Source organism: Periplaneta americana, chromosome 6 (assembly GCF_040183065.1).
Source record: "Periplaneta americana isolate PAMFEO1 chromosome 6, P.americana_PAMFEO1_priV1, whole genome shotgun sequence".
Taxonomy (NCBI): Eukaryota; Metazoa; Arthropoda; class Insecta; order Blattodea; family Blattidae; genus Periplaneta; species Periplaneta americana.
The window spans coordinates 2,461,188-2,483,393 of NC_091122.1; the positions used below are offsets into that span (position 1 = coordinate 2,461,188).

Genomic DNA, 22,206 nt, shown 5'->3' on the forward strand with positions numbered 1-22,206 from the left:
AATTCCAGAATGCGTTTGGGAAAAACAGTGGATATAAAAAAATGTGTAAAGTTGCTCAAGTATTGGAGGATGTGCCTGTAGGTGAAATTGACGGTGTTTGTGTTTGTGACATTCCTGTCTTTAAATATGCACGTCTGACGTCCTGTGATGTGGAAAGATCGTTTTCACAGTATAAGTTGTTGTTCAGAGATAATCGGCATGCATTTGTGATGGAGAATTTGGAGATGACCTTTGTTGTTCACTGCAATTCTCGGCCAACTACTAGCACTCAAGTGTGGTTGGTGAGTACCTAGCAACATTTTTTTTTTCCAGCTAAGTAAGATATTTCTGTCATATTTAAAACAAATATTTTTTTTGTTTTTAGCAAATATTTTTCTGTTTTAGCAAATATTTTCGTACTTTTTAGCACATAAAAAATAAATATATTTAAATTTTTAGCACATAAAAATCCGCTCCGTAGTAATTATTATGGATTCCGCCCCTCCCCCCAGTACGAAGTTACGGTCAAAGGGAAAATTATTGCTGACAAATAATGTTATTATTATTGAAAAAAAATGATTATCTTTTAATTTATTTCACAGCTAGAAAACTGTAAAACCTATGTCAACACTGGTTGTTTCTATGTTATTGCAAGTTATCTTGAACTTCCTGAGCGGGACAGAAGGGCAGAGGAAGGAAGCGCGCAACGTGGGTGGAGCCAACTGAGTTGTTTGTGCATGCTCCGCATCTTAATCTCTTGTCAAGAAACATAGAACTATTTCCTTCACTGTGTACCAGTAGTGTTACCATGGAGCAGCAGCCACAGGGTAGTAATTATGGTGAAATCACACCACCGCGGAGAAAAAGTAACGCTGTTATCCATAGCAGAGAAAGAGAAATTATTGCAAACATAATTAAATGTTGAGAGGAGGAAAAATTAAACAAAATAAATGTTTGCTGGAACCTCTTGATAAGGAATATGAGAGAGCGGCTAAATACTCTGGCAAAAGTATTAGTTCCGTGAAGAGAATTAAAAAGAACATTGAATTTCAACCAAATGAATCTCACAGTACTCTAAGCAGGAATAGGTATGTAATGTTTAGAAATTAGTTATGTACAATAGGGTGTGTACTGTGAGTGACATAATGAATTACTGTTGTAAGTTATTATTTTGTTACAGTTCTGCAAAACATATTATTTCATTCCAGAATTAGGACTTGTGTAAAGTTGAAGTGGACGACTTCGATCAACATGTCATTCGGATACAATCGAAGAATTCTATCTTGTTCAGAAAGTAGTACCTACGATTAAGAAGATAATTCCGAATGAATGATGCCATTGACGAAATAATAATTGATTTTGGACCAAGCGATGAAGACGATGACGATGTTGGCAGCAATGATAGGGATGTGGATTGTGTATAATTGTAAATTAATGTAAATTCAAATAATAAGCCTGTAAAATATTTTATAAGAATATGTACATATCAACTGTAGGTGTAAGTCATGCAGGCCTATATAATATATAGAAATAGCTGTGGTAACTCCGCCATTGCCGGTCCCCAGCCCAGATGAGAGAGGAGGAGTGTACACACGATTATATTTAAATACTTACTCATTACAGGTTAATTAAAACCTGCTACGAAACCATGTTCTCCTCTCAAAACCGGAGTGTCGTGAGATGATGATGTCTGTATTGAACCTAGTTCTTTTACAGTATAGAGCCGTAAAGTGAAACAACCAACGTTTTCTGAAAAGAGTCACGTTACCCGAGGGAGGGGCATTCTTGCTGTGCCGTTACGTTGATGAGTACATGCCGTACCGAGCAGTTCCAAAGACAGACTTAGGAGATGTAAGGTTCAAGATAACTTGCAATAACAGTAATTCTGTGCACAACATTTGGTAGTGGAGCTGGCATTCAAAACGCAACTTGTCCACCATAAAAGATTTTTCAGGAATGGCGAAAAACGTTTTAATACCACGCTATGCAACAAATTATTCGCTTTTATGTTATAATGTATTGTTTTGTGTTCAGAAATCTGTTGTATATGCATAAAATGAAATTATGATTATTTTTGGTGATTTATAATGAAATATAACCTGAAAATGTTACTTTCTGTAAGAATTGTTTGGACAATTTGACTGTCGCACAAAACTTCATGTGGAGAATGTAGAAACCATCCTTAGTTTGCAGGTATTTTGGTGATGCTCATATGTGATCATGTGTGGTATGTGTAAGCAGAAAATTGAAAGTAACAAAAAGTTTTATATTAAACATAACATAAATGGGTCATTTGCAAAATTTGTATAACAAATGAACGATTGAGAACATCAAAATTAAAGTACTATTTAGTGCATATTCTGCATTTATTAATATAGTGCAATGTCTCTGCCATAGTAATCAGCCACTGTACACTCACCTTGCTTTACAGCACTGTTTGAATGATGTAACAGACTTGACAAAGCAAACATAAGCATGCACTAACCTAAAATTTTTTTGCTTAAAAATCTTCAAAATAGCAACTTAACTACTGCACATGTGCACTATTGTGTCCTCTTGATCTTGATTTTATATGTTGTTATTTGTGGAAAACAAAACACAAACAGATCTGACAGAGTAAAAATGCATGCTTAGACTAAAACATAAAGCAAGAGTATGACACACAAACTCGCCAAATCAAAATGGGTGAACATAGCAGTACAATCAAAATGGCTCTTTGTGCATCATCTTGGTTTGTGCTGACATCTGTGGGATTTCTTTTTCAACTGTGTATCCATAGGAACAGAATGGTGTAACAGACCTGACTGACTTACTGGACTAGAGTAATTATGCAATAATATTTAAGGGAATATAAACTCAGACATAAATGAATAAGTTTTGATAATACCAAATGTTTCTCCAATTTTTTTCTCAATTACATTATTAAACAAACCTTTATCTGGACATAATCATGCTCCATTTTAAAAACTTAACTAGTATGGACACAGCATTTTAGCTGTTTCTATGACAATTTTATTTTATTCTCGTGAAATATTTCACACGAAGGAAATAATTCTTGTGACGTTTACTACATTAGTATTCAAACTACTCACTGTCAGGAATTTATAACTCTATCATTATAAATGCAATAATGGGAAGGGTAAGAATTGATGGGCGTCATTTGTTATACAAATTCTGCAAGTGACCCAAATATATTTAATTGACAATTTATTTCACGAATTAGTAGCAGATTTAACACCGAAATCACCCATTTAGTTTCACCAAAAAAATACTGTCCCTAGTAATTGTGTACGATATTGTTCAGATCTGACTTTTTTTTTAATGGCGGGGGCAGGGGAGGGTGAATGAGCTGGGATTATGGATAACCCACTACTCAAAGTTGGCACCTCTGCTTCTGTAACATTAACACAGCCCTGAAATCTTAACCAGTTTCAGAGACTCTGATAGTCCATTTTGACGGCTTTCTGTCCCTAGGTTTTGTAGTAACAAAGAATTGATATCTGACTTTGAGGCTGGTTGAATCACGTTCACAGGTCAAATGCCAGGCCTGTCCTAGCCCTGAAACCTGCACTTCGCTATTCCATCCGAGGATCCCATCCTGAGGATACAGTCCCCTGTCACGATATAAGCCTATCCTCTCCAGGTTCGAGACTTGTTTGGTGGTTTTGCTTGCGAGTGTTTCAGTCATGCTGTTGCCAGAGACAACGCTACGGAGAAATGAAGCTTTCCAATTCACTTTGATCAACCCAGGCCCTCGTGTGGTTTCCTCTGGGAGGAAAGTTAAGCTATGGGTTCACTGTCGTACATTTATGGCACATAAAGAACCCCCTTCTTGATAGAGGACCCTGGGCACCTACATTGAATTTTTATGCCAGATAACTTAAGCAATTGAAAGCATAATAAAAACGAAATATTATCACAACTGCGAGGTTTCAATGGTCTTCGTCAACTGTCACAATATGGCGGCATTATCAGGTATTATCTACAAATGTAATGGTTTGAGTGTGCTGTAATGCCCAGAATATGAAATGAAGCAAAGAATGCTGCTTTAATATGATCTGAACTTTTGTTATTAAGTGTTTGTATTCACCTCAAAGCGTAGCGTTCCAGTATTGCTTTCTTATACAGTATGTGCATACTTACTTACTTACTGGCTTTTAAGAAACCCTGAGGTTCATTGTAGCCCTTACATAAGCCCGCCATCAGTCCCTATCCTGAGCAAGATTAATTCAGTCCCTACCATCATATCCCACCTTCCTCAAATCTATTTTAATATTATCCTCCCATCTACATCAAGATCTTTTTCCCTCATGTCTTCCAACTAACACTATATGCATTTCTGGATTTACCCATACGTGCTACATGCCCTGCCCATCTCATATGTCTGAATTTAATGTTCCTAATTATGTCAGGTGAAGTACAGTTCTGTGTTGTGTAACTTTCTCCATTCTCCTGTAACTTCATCCCTCTTAGCCCCAAATAGTTTCCTAAGCACCTTATTCTCAAACATCCTTAACCTCTGTTCCTTTCTCAACCATAAAGAACAACCGGTAATATAACTGTTTTATAAATTCTAACTTTCAGATTTTTGGACAGCAGACTGGATGATAAAAGCTTCTCAACCGAATAATAACAGGCATTTCTCATATTTATTCAGTGTTTTATTTCCTCCCGAGTGCCATTTATATTTGTTACTGTTGCTCCAAGATATTTGAATTTTTCCACCTCTTCAAAGGATAAATTTCCAATTTTTATATTTCCATTTCGTACTATGTTCTGGTCACGAGACATAATCATATACTTTCTCTTTTCGGAATTTACTTCCAAACCTATCTCTTTACTTGCTTCAAGTAAAATTCCCGTGTTTTCCCTAATCGTTTGTAGATTTTCTCCTAACATATTCATGTCATCCGCATAGACAAGCAGCTGATGTAACCCGTTTCCAATACAAGCTAATTTTACGATTAAATTATCCTTTATTTGCTCATGCAACTGAGAATTCATTATCACTGTGTATCTTTGCTGTAACCTTAAAAATGAAAACCAATAGCAATGAATGTTGTTTGAATTTGAGACTATGTTGCTATGTTTAAAGAACCCTTGTGAAGAGGGTCTTTGGGGTGGGGTCAGAGAGTGTGATTGGCATGTATTTGTGTACTTGACACTCCATAAATACAGAATCAACTTTTGAAATGTTTTTCCTTACAGAATCGAAGCATTAAGAAGTTTCGGATATAAGAGTTAGCAACTTTCAAAAAATGTGGTGGCGAAGTAGGTATAAAATGGCAATCTTGCCAGAAGTTGAATGTTGGGCAGTGTTTATAGAGCGTCCTCAGACAGCTGGAGAAATAACTTATTTGCAACTTTGAAACTCTTCTGTCATGTGATGTTGACTATTACAGGTAAGTTGCTGTCTTGTTTTTTATAGAGTTCATCCATACATCATCCTTAGAACAACTGTTTTCCCTTTTAGTTCTTATTTTCTTATGATTACATCCATGTTAATAAACTGATTGATTTCAATTATTTGTGACACTTTGTTTATATACCCTATTTTAATTCAGTTTTACATACCATGTAGTTTTTTTTGATGCTGAATATACGATGTCATGCCAACTCAGTCTATCAGAACAAGTATTTTTCCAATTAAATTTAAAAAGGCAATTATTTTAGACTGAAATATTTACTGAAATAGTTTTAAGAGTCCTGCATGAAAGGTGCACTTTGAACATCTCTAATGAAAACAATATTAAGCATTGAATGTAATTATTTTTTGTTTTTCTTTCAGGAAATCAACAATGAAGTCAAGATGTTGTTAGTGGTTCAGAAGAGGATACTGACTCAGAAAACAGCCATGAAGATGTTTAAGCCGATTGGCCCAAAGTCATGCAGCGGTGAATCAACTAGACCTGCTACTGAAAGTTTTGACACTATTTATAAATAAAACATATGAATCATTTTCTCACAGTCCAGCGTTATGGAGTAATGGTTAGCACGTTTGACCGTGAAACTAGTGGGCCTGGGTTCATATCCTGGTTTTACAAGGTTTTTTTTTTTTCCTGGGGGTTTTTCCTCATCCCATTAAGCACAAATGCTAGGTAACTTTTGGCACTGGACCCTGAACTCATTTCATTTCATTCAGATGCTAGATAACCATAGCAGTTGATAAAACATCGTAAAATAATCAACTTAAAAAATCTTCTCACAAGAAAAAGTCTTAAGTTATTTTTTCCAAGGCCGTGACTAAATGTCGGTTTCTAGGTTACCAAAAGCAGGAGAGAAATGTAACAATTTCTCCATAGGAAGACAATGTAGTACTTCTGTCCCTGATATACATTCTGTGCATGTTTTACAGCGATCTAACCTTAATTTATAATGTACTAATTACCTTAACCAACAAATATACATGTTGTCATCCGCTTTCGACAAGAAAGTTTGAATATCATCCCTGGACAATGCTTTAGATTTTTTTGCAAGATATCCAACTGAATTTCTCTTTAACAATGCAATAAGTTTTCCATATTTACTAATATTAATGTTGTCATTCAGTGGTGCCAACTTATATGAGCCCACCCAATAATTTATCGTCATATTAATTTATTATTGTTGTTGTTATTATTATTATTATTATTATTATTATTATTATTATTATTATTATTATCTGGGTTGTGAAATATCTTATCAAAATGAAAAAGATGTGAACAAGAAAATTACCAAATTTACACAAATTCTAAGAATAATAAACAATACATTAAAAGCTAAATTAGTACAAAAATCTACACGAATAAAAATATATAATACACTAGCATTACCCTCCCTTTTATACGGAAGCGAGATTTGGACATTAAAGAAAAAAGACATGAACAGAATCAAAGCAATGGAAATGAAATTTTTCAGGAGGACAGCAGGATATACTCTTTTAGACCGAAAAAGGAATGAAGAAATTTTAGAACAATTAGAAGTAGAGTCAGTAGAAGAAAAAATCAGCAGATACAAATTCAATTGGCTAGACCATGTAGAATCCCAAAAATTATTATGCAGTATAAACCTAGAGGACATCGTCGACCAGGAAGACCTTTTAGAAGACTACTAGATGGGGCTGAAACAGGTCTACAGAGGCCTAATTCGTGTAGGATGATGATGATGATTATTATTATTATTATTATCATCATCATCATCATCATCATTTCCTTTTCCATTCTTTTCCTGGCTTAGTTACCACATGAGTGTCATTTATGAGATACAAACCTGTCTTCGGACAGTTCACTAAACAAGAACATGATATGTGATGGTTGCATATTGAAATCAGTAAATTACAATAAGTAAGGACGCATTGTTGGATTTAGAGATGTTTGTGACGAATTTATAGGGAGAAATACATTTGGATCACTACGTGCTACGTAATAGTGAGTCCACTTTCGTATTATCAATTTATGGTTAGAAAGAATTCAAGTCCCCAAGTTAAAATGTTTATATAATTGTAACGTTCTATTTAATTACTATAAATCGATAATTGTACACAACAGCTACACACTAGATAATGCGGAGATTTTCTTTTTTGTATATACGTAGTTACTAGTATGAAGGTACAAATTGGTATTCACATAAAATCCGAAAGAATGTTACCTACAAGTAAATGCAACATAGCCCCTGGACCTTATACTAACTACATAGGTACATTACAAAAACGTTCTTAGATCTCCATTTTGTTATTTTTAGCATTCTACAGTATATTGTACAGGCCTGTACTATCCGTAGTCACATCAATATTACGAAAAATAATATCATTAAAGGGCGGATTTATGAGATTCTTTTGGGAAATTATGATCAAGTGTTTGAGCCCACTCAGTGTTTTAAAAAGTTGGCACCACTGTTATCATTTACCATTAAGGGAACCAGGTAGTGATTAGAGGTCAAAAATCCGATTTCTTATTTTGTGTTTTAAAAAAGTACAAAACTTGCTCTTTAAAACAATATAAATACTCTGGGAGGTATTTCTGGAGGTAAGCCCTTTAAATAACCTCTTTAAATTTGACTGTGCATGTAATTCATATATCCTTCTGTTTTTTAAATGCAGTTTTCCATAAGTTGACATTTTTCAAACGTAAGTGCATTTTTCTCTGAAACTACTGAATCAATTTACATAAACTTTTTACAGTGTTTTCTGCACTTGTGTACTACATAGTAAACCTACGTGTTTAAGAATATCGCAGATATAACACGAGAAAAAATACATCGAAAAAAATTGCAAAAAGTGTTAAATAAAGTTCAATATTTTTCTGTTTCACTAGGGGTGAAATATTTAACTAAATTTTGCTTTAGTATTTATAATGCACATTACTATATAACTTTAAAAAATGCAAGGTATATGAGTGAAGATTGTAAAAAAAAGTAATGTGCACCTGAAGAATGAGCTACATTTAACAAAGTCGGAAAACAGGTTATCAGTTAGGGCCTTTCTTTTGCACTTGGATACGAAACTAAGTAGTTGTCTTTTATACCACTGAATTCAGAATGATTGATTGTATCATATGGCAATTTTTATTCCACTCTGAGCACTAAAAGCTTAGAAATATTGAACTAAATTTTTGTACTGAAATTTTTTAATCGCACAGGCATCACTACCCAGTTCCCTTAAATAAGATGTTAACATAGAATATTGTGCCCATATTGTAGAAGACTTGTATTTCATCGCTCTTTCCGTGAAATACACCAACAAGACATTTTCTGAATGCATTTTTAGATTCTTCAATAGACACCAGTCTTTAAAACGAATGTATGCACCTTCATATAACCTTCTGGATTTTTTCTGCAGTAAACGAGAAACTGCCTCACTAGCAGCATACATTATTTCTTTTGGCTCTTCAAAACTATTCATTTTGCATTGCATATACAAATCCTAACAATACAATCAATATAAAGAGGAGAACGTTGCTGTGACATTTCCTTTGCATCAGTGCATATGCCTTCAATAAAAATATCTCAAACTTCAAAAAAAGAAAAAGAAAATGTTGTTGTTTTCTAATGTCAGGCGTTTGACAATAAAGTCATTTGACCTCTTGCACTCCAATATTTTTCAAAGATATTATGACCAGCCACTGAAGCACAGATTTTGAGGTGTTCCGAATCCATTTCTTGGTTTGAGTTGCACAATGGGCAGTTAGGGGACTGATATATTCCAATTCTATGCAGGTGTTTGGCCAAACAGTCATGGCCTGTTGCCAATCTAAATGCAGCTACAGACGATTTGCGTGGTAAATCGGGAATTAACTGTGGATTTTTTCCCTTGAGATTATGTTATCAAATTTTTTTTGTTGAAGTCCAAGTATGTAGATTTAATAAATCTCTTCACAGAGTAATACGTAGATTTAGTAACAGGTCTGTAAGTAGCAGTGCTGCCCTTCTTTGCTAAAGCATCCGCATTCTCGTTTCCCAGGATTCCACAATGGGATGGTATCCATTGGAATACAATTCTTTTATTGAGTGATATTAATTGAGAGAGCATTTTAGTTATTTCTGCTGTTTGAGATGAAGGTGTGTGTTTAGAGACTATTGATAGAATAGCTGCTTTGGAGTCTGACAATATAACTGCATTCATAAATTTATTGATGTGGCATAGAAGATTCCTGAGACTTTCACTTATTGCAATGATTTCTCCATCAAAACTTGTTGTTCCATATCCAAGAGATCTATAAAGTGAGAAGAGACAGCACGTAACACCTGCACCGGCATCTAGTCGTGGCCTTGGAAAAAAATCCCTCGGGCTCCAATTAAGTACCTCGCAGAAAATCATGCATTTCTCTCCCTTAATGTATAATATATTATTCTTCTGACTGAGTGAATAAACTTGTTGTTTCACTGTTGGTGGCTAAAAATTTCTCCTTGACTAGTTTCTTCAAAATGTTTAAATGGTTTGTTGAAGAAAATTTGCTTTTTGTTCAGCTGTCCAGTTGGAGGAAGAGGCCACCAAGCTGTGATCACGAAGACATGCAGACTGGAAACTTCTGAAGAAACTTTTGGAAGATGCTGGAAAACAAAATATTAGACTGATGCAGAAACATTTCTTAAGATCACGGAAAGAAAAAGAGGTTGACGTTATTTTCATTTGACTGAAAGACAAGCAATTGTTCTAGTGAACTGTAAAAATTAATATACATTGTAGAAACTATAATCTTTTGTAGACAGCAGGAAGTACCAACGACTCTGATGCTCTTTGACTGGAATACCACAGATTATAACATTATGTTCACCACAGAGTAAGACCATGGGATTGTTGTTATCCACACATATATTGAGCATCAATGTTATCGCAATTAGATCTCTCCCAGGTAGAAGCCTTAGCAATACCCATTGCAGGAGATGCAATGAGCTTGAAACGTTACCCACGTGCTAGGTTTCTGCTCTCAGACATAACACAGTCTGCTCAATAATTGCTAACAGATTAAGGGAACATGGTAAATACGAAGTATATGAGGAAGTTCAATGGAAGGATCTACACGGCGTGCTGACATCATAATAATTGACCGAGATAAAAAAAACTGGTCTCATTCTTGACCCCACTGTAAGGTTCGAAATTAATGAAGATCAACCAAAGCAGGTACATGAAGAGAAACGCGCTATTTACCTTCCATGCTGTTATGATCTCACTCACAAATATAATATTCAAGATTGGAATGTCATTGGACTTATGTTTGGTGAGCGAGGAACAATTCCCAAATTTACATTGGAGATCCTCAGAAAATTAAAGGTTCGTGATAAGACTCTTCAGGCAATTGCGTCAACCATTTTGAAATCTTCATTGAACATCATCAATCACCGTCTCTATTCATCTTTATAATATTCAATGTATATTATTTATTTTCAATAAATTTTTATCGTTTTGATAGCTACCACATCTTGTCGCAGAATATTCTTTTTTAAAATTTCATTATGTATTTTTTTTTAATTAATTTACATTTTCTTTTTTGTTCATTTGAATTGATTAGGATGCCGATATTTTAAATCCAAGATTTGGACGGCTATCATTTCGATGATATTCTTATAAATGCAGCAAATTGTTTTTCTCTAATAGGTGACGCAATACAAGAAAGAAAGAACAGTTGGAAACTGAAGTTTGGCTCATTATTTCGAAGAAGTAACAGCACCCAAATTCGAATGGAAAATTTCTTTGGACTTCTCTCAGTTGAAGTTTTAAATTCACTTCAGTTTGCATCAACTATGACAGCCTGTAACAGCAGGGTAAAGATTTAGGAAGTGGAGTCGAGAAAAACATTGATCAGATACAAAAGTGCTGCCACATGAGCAGAAGATCCAAGAAGTCTGATCAGTAATTTCCGAGCGATATCCCAAAACACGAAATTTGTATTAGCTAGCTGCTACTCATTCTTGTAAAATCTCCATGAAATTACCTTGGAACTGTCAAATCATTTATCAACTTGTCCCAGTTTTCTTTTCAAAGAGGTACAGGCCTCAAAACTATAGTACATAGGTTGGATAAAAAGTAATGGCAACACTGCTGTCACGTGACGATGGTGTGTTCGAGAGCTGCCAGCTGTGTGGACATGAACAAGGACTGTTAGATGAGTTAGTGCAGCCAGCGGCGACAGTACTCTGTCAATCTACTGCAGTGTGTAGAACGTTCACTTTCATAGGGATAGTGCGAGCGCCCTAAGACCACGTTTACAAAACTAGAGCAACGTTCCTGGATCAAAATTGAAGTGACACGAGGTCGTAGTGCACAAGAATGTTTTCAGGGACTGTGTGAAGCATGTGCCGATGCAGCGTTGCCATATCGCACAGTGGCATGATGGGTTAAAGCGTTCTGGGAAGGCAGGGATGCCATTCAGGACGACCCCGCTTGGAGGACTCCACAGTTCAACTCCTTGCTTCCCTGTTGAATCCACCGTACTCACCCGATATGATCCATGCGATTACGATCTTTTCACCAAAGTGAAAGAACCACTGCGAGGGACCCGGTACAATACCAGAGATGAACTTATCCGTGCTATAGGATGGTCAATACGGAACATCAACAAAGATGGATGCGCTGATGGTGTACGACGCCTTCCAAACATTTGGCAAAAGGTAATAAATAAGGGGGGGGGGCGACTATATAGAAGGTACGTAAATGTTGTACCCCTGTGAATAAAGCCATGTCAGAAATATCGAACTGTTGCCATTACTTTTTATCCAACCTTAGTACAATGAAGTCAGCATGCGAGCCACTACAGTATTCTTGGGTTGTGTGGGACAGGATGGATGCAAAAACATCAGTCAGTGGCTTGATTTGTTGAAATGTATTCGCCAGTTGTGCAAATTATTCAGATTTTGCAGAACAGTTTGTCTGGCACTAAACACGCTGTCGTTATCCTGCAGTGCCCACTGTGTCCTGATCTTGCTCATTGCTGTGAACATGTTACATTATAATTCAGACATTACGAGAAGTGAGAGAGAATCCTAAACACTTTGATAAAATCTATTATATACAGACGTGGACAAATTATTAGCAAAATTGAAGATTTTTATTATAGACTATATTTTTACAAAATACGATTCTTCAATTTAGACTACTGTTGACACTTTTGTGTATTTCCAAATTATTAGCAAAAGTGAAGATTTATATTGTATATTTTTCAAAATTTAACTCCTCAATTTGGACTACAATTGATATTTTTGCATATTTACAAATTATTAGCAAAACTGAAGGTTTTTATTGTATACTTTTTAAAAATTCGATTCTTTAATTTGGACTACAGTTGACATTTTGGATATTTCCAAATTATTAGCAAACCTGAAGATTTTTGTTTAATATTTTTACAGAATTTTACTCTTCAATGCAGTTGACATTTTTGCTAATTTACAAATTATTAGCAAACCTGAAGATTTTTATTATATATTTTTATAAAACTTGACTCTTCAATTTAAACTACAGTTGACATTTTTGAATATTTCTGTCTACTGTAATGATGGAAATATCCAAAATTGTCAACTGTAGTCTAAATTGAAAACTCAAATTTTGTGAACAGAATTATCATAAAAATCGTCAATTTTGTTAATAATTTGTCCACGTCTGTATATTATATATATATATATTTTTTTTTTCTCCGTTCCTTCACTCTTTCATCATATGATGACGCAGAATATCTGCATGGAAATATCATATGTACTTCGGTACATCAAAATATATATGATATGCGTAATAAATCACTTTGTGATTTAAGACGGCGCCCATACCGTCGGATCCCAGCCAACCAGTCACTCATTCGAGTGCACCTCAACACATATATGGACTTCGGTCCTGCGTTCATAGACATCTATGACGTAGTGGAGAGGGCGGCCACTAGAGGGAACCCAAGAGATGGAGCTTAATCTGAGACGATTCTAACCGGCGTCGGGGTTGTATCCGGCATGGCTTAGTGGATAAAGCATCAGCACGTAGAGCTGAAAACCCGGGTTCAAATCCTGGCGCCAGAGAGAATTTTTCTCCGTTCCATCACTCTTTCATCAAAATCTATTATGTCACAGAGAAACTGGTTTGTGATTTTGGAGCAGGAGTAAAGAAGCTGAGGACAACTAGTTGACAAACAGGTCGAGAAAATACACCAGCTGCAAAGAGTGCTGTAAAATAGATCTTTACAACTTTATCATAATAATCATAATCATTTATTGCATCCACTGATCACATACATGATATGGGACATATCATATTTACAAACTAATAATTAATTACATAATATACGTAAAGTAATAACTATAATTAAATGCAACACAAATACAGATATACAAAACTTGGAACTTGATTGAAGAAAACTACAGGTCGATCGATTTCGGCTACAAGTCCCGTTTGCAGTATGTCTTGAAGTCAGGAGTCAATTTCAACCATCGCGTCCTTCATGAGAAGACATCCTTCTCGAAGTCAGGATCTGGAAAAGAGGAAGTAAAATTTTTTGAAGTAAGGCGTTCTTTTTCTATTCAGTTATGACAATTTTCAATAAATTCGTTCATACTGTAAAAGCAGTTTTTAATTAAAATTTTATAAAGAGTTTTCTTAAATTTCTGATGTGCAGATATTTCTTTAAGATAATTTGGTAGGCTATTGTATATAAGAAGACCAGCATGAATTAAACTGTTTATATATAGAGTTGTATTAAAACTTTTAATAAAAATATTATTTTTATTTCTTGTATTGTGCTGGTGTGTGTCTGAATTTGTAGGAAAGCTATACAAATTATATTTGATAAAATTTAAGGTTTCGTAAATATAAATACAGGGTAATGGCAAGATATGTAATTTTTTGAAGAATGGTCTGCAGCTGGTAGTTTGAGACACTTGATCTTTATAACAGAATTGAACTCTTGATTTTCAGACTACAATATGTTACATTGCAGTTGTAATTTCTTCTTCCAAGGAAATAAATATGTAACAAATTGGTGGTATTTTATATTATTATTATTATTTTTTAGCAGAATTGCATATGTGAAGAAATAAATGACAAACAATTTCTAAAGTCGAGAGGCCAAGGATTGCATTGTACTTTGCCAGCTGCCAAACGTTGTACAAAATGGACACGTCAATAAATTCAATTACAAGAAAATTCTTGAAGTGAGTAAAAGCATTTGAATACAAATAGTGCTTTAAGACCAACTTAAACTTATTTGTATTATAAACTTGTGATATGTTAGATGGTAATTTGTTTACAATGAATAAAGAAAGGTTTAATTCTTCCAGCTTCTCTCAATCAAGGACTGCCAAAAGACAAAGCATACTAAAAATGACAGTAATACAATTTTGAAAATGATGATATGAAAGTAAGTTGTGAAAGTTATAGTATAAGCAAAGAGTAGGATATGTGTTATGTCGATTTTCTAAAATTGACCTGGAGCCCTTAAGAACTGAAGTTCTTCTTCTTCTTCTTCTTCTTCTTCGTCTTCTTCTTCGTCTTCTTCTTTTTCTTCTTCTTCTTCTTCTTCTTCTTCTTCTTTTTCTTCTTCTTTTTCTTCTTCTTCGTCTTCTTCGTCTTCTTCTTTTTCTTCTTCTTCTTCTTCTTCTTCTTCTTCTTCGTCTTCTTTTTCTTCTTCTTCTTCTTCGTCTTCTTCTTTTCCTTCTTCTTCTTCGTCTTCTTTTTCTTCTTTTTCTTCTTCTTCTTCGTCTTCTTCTTTTTCCTCTTCTTCTTCTTCGTCTTCTTCTTTTTCTTCTTCTTCTTCTTTTCCTTCTTCTTCTTCGTCTTCTTTTTCTTCTTCTTTTTCTTCTTCTTCTTCTTCTTCTTTTCCTTCTTCTTCGTCTTCTTTTTCTTCTTCTTTTTCTTCTTCTTCTTCGTCTTCTTCTTTTTCTTCTTCTTCTTCGTCTTCTTCTTTTCCTTCTTCTTCTTCGTCTTCTTTTTCTTCTTCTTCTTCGTCTTCTTCTTTTTCCTCTTCTTCTTCTTCTTCTTCGTCTTCTTCTTCTTTTTCTTCTTCTTCTTCTTTTCCTTCTTCTTCGTCTTCTTTTTCTTCTTCTTTTTCTTCTTCTTCTTCTTCTTTTCCTTCTTCGTCTTCTTTTTCTTCTTCTTTTTCTTCTTCTTCTTCGTCTTCTTTTTCTTCTTCTTTTTCTTCTTCTTCTTCGTCTTCTTTTTCTTCTTCTTTTTCTTTTTCTTCTTCGTCTTCTTCTTTTTCTTCTTCTTCTTCTTCTTTTCCTTCTTCTTCGTCTTCTTTTTCTTCTTCTTTTTCTTCTTCTTCGTCTTCTTTTTCTTCTTCTTTTTCTTTTTCTTCTTCGTCTTCTTCTTCTTCTTCTTTTTCTTCTTCTTCTTCTTTTCCTTCTTCTTCGTCTTCTTTTTCTTCTTCTTTTTCTTCTTCTTCTTCGTCTTCTTTTTCTTCTTCTTTTTCTTCTTCTTCTTCGTCTTCTTTTTCTTCTTCTTTTTCTTTTTCTTCTTCGTCTTCTTCTTTTTCTTCTTTTTCTTCTTCTTTTCCTTCTTCTTCGTCTTCTTTTTCTTCTTCTTCTTCTTTTCCTTCTTCTTCTTCTTCTTCTTCTTCGTCTTCTTCTTCTTTTTCTTCTTCTTCTTCTTCTTTTTCTTCTCCTTCGTCTTCTTCTGTTTCTTCTTCTTCGTCTTCTTTTTCTTCTTTTTCTTCTTCTTTTTCTTCTTCTTCTTTTTCTTCTTCTTCGTCTTCTTCTTCTGCTTCTTCTTTTTCTTCCTCTTCTTTTTCTTTTTCTTCGTCTTCTTTTTCTTCTCCTTCTTCGTCTTCTTCTTCTATTTCTTCTTCTTCTTCTTCTTCTTCTTCCACATGTTAGACCCGGTGGCCTGTTCCAGTCTCATTTCAGATCTTCTTGCAAATGGATGGTAGTACATGATATGATATATATTTCGTCACAGCACTTCTTACATGTAATGGTGTACCTCACATTTCTGTATCCGGTGCCACCATTAACATATTATTACAGTAACACATTATTTGCAGTACACGTCTACACAAATACTCCCAATTACACTATGTACCTTTCTTGTTCCTTGGTCAATCTCCCCTACATTTCAATTGCTATTCTCTATTTGTTCATTAATCCTAATATATCTAATATTGTATACTCCTTTCACACCCCCTTTTCCTCTAACTACTATTCACTAAAATCTCAATTTCAATTTTTCTCTACAAATTATCATATTGAATTATTTGTCCTATTTGTTCTTTGACCTTTTATTCATTTACTGTTCCAACGTTCAAATGTTAGTACTAATTTCATGCTGTCACTTGTTCACTTCTCTTAACCCTTTCTCACTATTTTCACTCATTCCTATTTGCGCTCACTTCCACTTTCTCACTATTCTGCTTACACCTAATCCTTTATCACTATTCCCACTTCCTATAAATACTTATATTTTATTCTGCACATCAGCTTATACACTTTCTCTCTCCCCTATACTTCTCGATCTTTTCCAGTTTCACTTTACTTGCACTTTTTCATCACATCCCCAATTATTTTTTGCACATATCAAACATCTCTGCTAAATCCTCAACTGTCGCAAGTTCTGACCTTTCATTACTGTTCGTCTCTGCCTTATTTCTGTCTTTGTCTTCTTTCTATTTATTTCTTCTTCTATTCCTCTTTTATTTTTTCCCCCCACGCTTTCACTTTCACATACTACATTTCCACTGACACTTGCACCCTTATTCTTTTCACTATTTCCTTCCCTATCACTTCCCGACTCTTGGTTTCTCTTTTTATCACCCCTCGCCTTTTTTCTAGCGCCCGTGTTGTTTGTTTCGTTATTGTCAGCATTGCTTGTGGATTGCGCTTACGGACGGTAGTATATGATCTGGCTAGGTATTCCTGAAGCATGCATTTTGAGAACATAAAGTTCTCAAACTCTTTTTATAAAATTACCGACCACAAATATGTCCAGTAAGACTTGATATTGGCCATGGACCTTATGTTGTGAAAGACTTGCTAGATTTCCCAATTTTTTTTGGGATTTCCTGAAATTTAGAGAATTTGTGTTAGCATTTCCCACTTCCTGATTTAAGATACCAGTTTCCCACTTTTTCCTCTTCAAGTTGAAAACTTTGTAGAAGTTAAAATTCAGAAGTTTTAATACAGGAGATCTCGGAAATTAATCTGTGGAAGGAAGATGGATGTCTGTGCTCACTGCCATAGAAAATTATACACAATAATTCGAAAAATTTATGGGCACAGTCCTGGCAATTCCTGTAGAACGTGTTTTTCCTATAATGATTCGTGCTCCACTGTTTTAATGAAAACAGAATTGCAAGTTTGTGTCGATGCAAAACTGGATTCTCAAGAATTTATTATTTTTTGTATATATAATGTTTTAAAAAGTTATGTGACATTGTTACGAGATAATAAATCTTCAGATAAATATGAATATTAAATACAGTAAAACTCAAAGAATGAATGGTAGGAAATAATTGTAATTTATTGCAGAATGGAATCCGATATAAACAACAACAATGGCCAAAGCCAACACACCATAACTCACAGATACAATATACTCAGATCAGAGATGTAACAATAAACAATCAAACTGAAGTAACTTTGAAAATATTTTCTCTTTATGAAACCCATAATTAAATTTCATAAAAATTTAGTTCTTTTGAATTAGTAGAACATTAATTTTATGAATAAACAGTGGGATAAATTTAGAATGTCTAGAATACCAGTTCCCTGATTTTTAGAAAACCCATCTGGTACTCTATGTTGAGACTCTCCAAAATATCAGGCTGTGCTGGTGAACTACCAGATAGTTGGCAACCCTGTGCTAATTGAAATACTGAATGATTGTTTAGAGACAGAATATTATCACAGTTTAGTATATACAGTCACGAAGCTTGAGTTGTTGAGGGTACTAGGAACAATAGACTGTGCAGGTACTATTTCGCATTGTCTGTGATGTGATAGTAGCGATCCTAGTGGTTAGCAACTATCTATGGATGCATATTTATTACATATGGAGCTTCGTGACTGTGTATACTAAACTGTGATATTGTCACTAGGGGAATTGTCATGTGTCAGCAGGAATGTCAAGAGAGAGGGCTGGCCATATCATAACGAAATTACTTAAAATAAAGAGTATAAGTTTTCATTTTATAGATGACGCATAATCTCGCTGAAGATCAGCAAAGAAAGTGAGTGGAAATCTGTCGTCCTTACGAAACACAGTCATGGATTGATACGACATTTCTCAACAGCTTCGTGGCATGTGATGAGACATTTCTATTCCTGGACCCAGAAGCTGTCTTCAGTCATGAAACACGCAGGTAAGATTTGTATCAGTCACCCCCCTACTAAAGTAATTTATTCTCTTCTTTCACAGGGATTATTCTGCAACACTACGTGCTCCAGGGACAAGATGTCGATGGGAATGCTACCCTCCTTAGAAGAGCTTTCAAGAACGCACTGAAGGAAAAACCATCCCCGGTCCAAGAAAAGTGGCCTCAGCTTCAAGATACAGCAATTGTATCACATTCCTCTTCGTAAAGAGCTTATCATGCCGGCACTAACAGTCTTTGATTCAGACCCACGAGCTTTTGAAACAGCCCTAGTCATTCACAGACTAGTTTTTTCTGCTTAAGTTTAAGGTACTGGGTTCGTAATGAATCCTCTCCTCTGCAGATGATCCGTGCTGGCATGGGTCAATTCCTAGACTGTGTAAATGTCTGTTTCAAGCCAGAATTTTGCTGCGACTGTTTTTTCCTCTAAAATCTAATATCAGCTCCTGTTTTTACTTTTAAAATTTGGCTGATTCTCGTGAAAATAAGCCTTGTACGTATTAATGTGGAATGGAAAGATGATTGTTAGATGGCTGGCTCTTCTGTGCTGGCACTCACAGCTCTGTTCCTTGCAATTGTTGCAGATTCTTTATCCAAGTATTAATAATTCCTCTTGATTGGTGATCCAGAATGTTGGGCCCTGGATAAGAAGTAAAGCAGAGGAATAGATATGGGGGAGAGAGAGAGAGATTGAAGCACAATTTTGAATTTTTAGCTTTATAAGAAATTCATGTATTGAGTATTTTTTTTAGTAATTTTCTTTATTTCTTTCCTTAATTTTGTTGCAGGCATTACTACTTACGCTTAGAAATAAATTTAATGTTCATTGTTTGTTACATTCATGTTGCTTTGAATAAAATGAAATAAATCCTGAAGAAAAATATACATAAAATTGGTTGTAACTTTCTATTAAGAAGTACAGTGACTCCACACCTCCTTTTTAGTACGGAAATTTGGCTATAATAAATGCTGGTACAATATTAGGAAGGAGTTTATGTGTCACAGTAGCACAATTAAATAATATTTCAGTAGGCACATATCTCAACAAAATAAAAAAACTTCTAAATTTATAGAATCACATTGTAGCTAACAAATAGTAATATACGTTACAAGAGCGGTATGTTGACGTTTTCATGGTCGAGGAAAAGATTGAAAAAGCGAAACGTAGTTGAGCCTTTTTAATTTCCGAGAACATGAAAACAAACATACCGCTCGTGTATCGTACATTATTTTGTGCGAAGATCGTTTATTACATACCTGAAAGACGAATTTCTAATTAGTTGCAATTAAATCTCCATGTTGGTTTCTGTTTAATGACGGCATCTTCGGAACACCAAAATATCTTTCTTCAACATTGTTGCTATAAAATGTTTTCTGTGTTTACTATACTCCAGCAGGCCGTGATATACGTCTGTCTTTTTTTTCCCCCCAGTCTATAAATGCGAACTTAAAACAAACGGTAAGGTTATGTAATGATTTATTTTTCATTTTAATATTTTAACAATGTTATTTATATAACATATTGCAGTAATAACATCGGCATCTGGAATCTTGTTGATTTTTTTCACGGCTTCCTTAATGTTACTTGTATCAGGAATGCAATAAGTTTCGTGGAGTAGTAGACTTTACCTAATTTTTGCAAATATTTAAAAACAATAATTAACATTGCAATTTAGGTGCAATTGCAGTGGTAAGTTTCCAATTTATAATTATTACTATGTTAAACGTCTCTAAAAATAATATGTTAAAAGCCTAAAGCAGTAAAATGAATGTCGTGCTTAAGCGGTAAGAAGAGGGAAATTGTTATGTGTGTTACGTTGGGAATACTGAATGTGGTATTTCACACTTACCGCGTATTGGTTCTGTGCGGAAAACAAGCAAATACGCACGATCTCGCACAAAAGTATTTACATATTCCTTATACAGAGTGTTCCTTTGTCAGAAGAGAGCCAATTGTTGATCCATAGGTTTGTAAAATGAGACTTTACTGAAGCAAAAGCACTGGATAGAGATATCACTTGCAGAGGTCTTGGTTGCAAATATGTTGCCTGTTTTGCAATATTACCGACTTTCTCGTTTCCAGGTATACCACAATGACTAGGTATCCATTGAAATGTTATTCCCTTTTGGAGTTCTTTTAGTTTACTTAGTTGTTTCTGAATTGGAATAATTCTATGTGCGTATAGGTTTGGTACATATTTAATTACATTAATATAGCCCCCTTGGAGTCGGTAAGTATGCAAATAGATTTTTCATAAATTTGAGTAACACACTGTAGAGCAGCATCAATAGCTAGCAATTCAGTGTCAAGACTGGAGGAGGATGAACATGGTATGAAATAACTTTCTTGATATTTTGGAATATAATACCCAGCTACTGATGTCCCATTATTAGGATTTAGAGATCCATCTGTATAAATTTGAAGGTGATCCTTACATGTGCTGCAGAGTAGTTCCACGGCATCTAACTTAAGAATGTATGGAGGATCATTTTTGGAATGATTTCCTGGAATTTGTATGCTATGTTCTGGAATCACCCATTTCCATGGAGGAATTTCGTTCACAACTGGAGTTTTAGCAATGAGTGTGTCTGTGATATGGATTGGTATTTCTTCTTTTTTTATTTTATAGAAATTACACAGGATATCATCTGACAGTTTGAAGAACATCTGAGATCTGGATGAGACTTGTAATTTTAAATGTATTTTTAGATTCTTTTGTAATATATAGTGTCTGATTGAATATTACATTCAATTTCTAGACCAACAGTTGACGTGGTTTTTGGTACTCCTAGGCATAATCTTAAGGCTGAGTTTTGAAGAACAGAAATTTTTTGTAGATGAATTGCTGATGCTGCTCCCCATAGTATATATTGACTACACCCCACCTCTGGCTACTAGCAACAGGCATCTATAATGAACACCGATCAACATACCCCTCATTTCTCGTGAAAAACAACAACTGAATACAGTGACTATAGTGGACTTTATGTTGTCGGCAAACAGCTGGATACATTAAGAAGATTGATTGATTGATTGATTGATTGATTGATTGATACAGAGTGTTCTGAAAAAAGGGTTGCAATATTTAGAGAGGAGATAGTACACATTAAAACAAGGTATAAAAGTCCTATTAACAGGGTCCTGAAATCAATATCTTCTGAGAAATTAGTAAATGTTTACCACCACTGTGAGAACGGCACACCTGCACAGTTTGTCACTGCTTGTTTCGTTTCTTTCCCACAGTAGAAGATATGCTGCTCTAACAGTGATGGCAAACATTTTACTCATTTCTCAGATGATGTTAATTTTAGGACCCATGTTGCTGTTACAAAAAAAAAAACATGGTTCGATTCAACAGATATGAAACTAACTTACCCAACTGGTACAGTAATAATTGAAGACCTAAAATTCTGTTGGTGGGTTGCAAGAACGCATTTATTCCTTTGTTAGTTGCTAACGGACCAATAAGTTCGA

At 34.7% G+C, this 22,206-nt stretch overlaps 1 protein-coding gene across 3 annotated transcripts in view; it reads left to right on the forward strand.

The window, feature by feature from the left end:
* The window catches only part of Pfrx (6-phosphofructo-2-kinase/fructose-2,6-biphosphatase), a 137,616-nt gene extending 118,072 nt beyond the window's left edge, over positions 1 to 19,544 (forward strand). The window contains exon 3 of one of the 3 annotated variants that reach the window (XM_069827303.1): positions 18,776 to 19,537. In XM_069827303.1, the coding sequence (XP_069683404.1) occupies positions 18,776 to 18,862 (87 nt within the window). In that variant the 3' untranslated portion in view covers positions 18,863 to 19,537. Of the gene's footprint in view, positions 1 to 18,775 lie in introns of all 3 variants that reach the window. The other 2 variants (XM_069827307.1, XM_069827308.1) reach the window with 2 other exon arrangements.
* Positions 19,545 to 22,206: the final 2,662 nt, after the last annotated feature.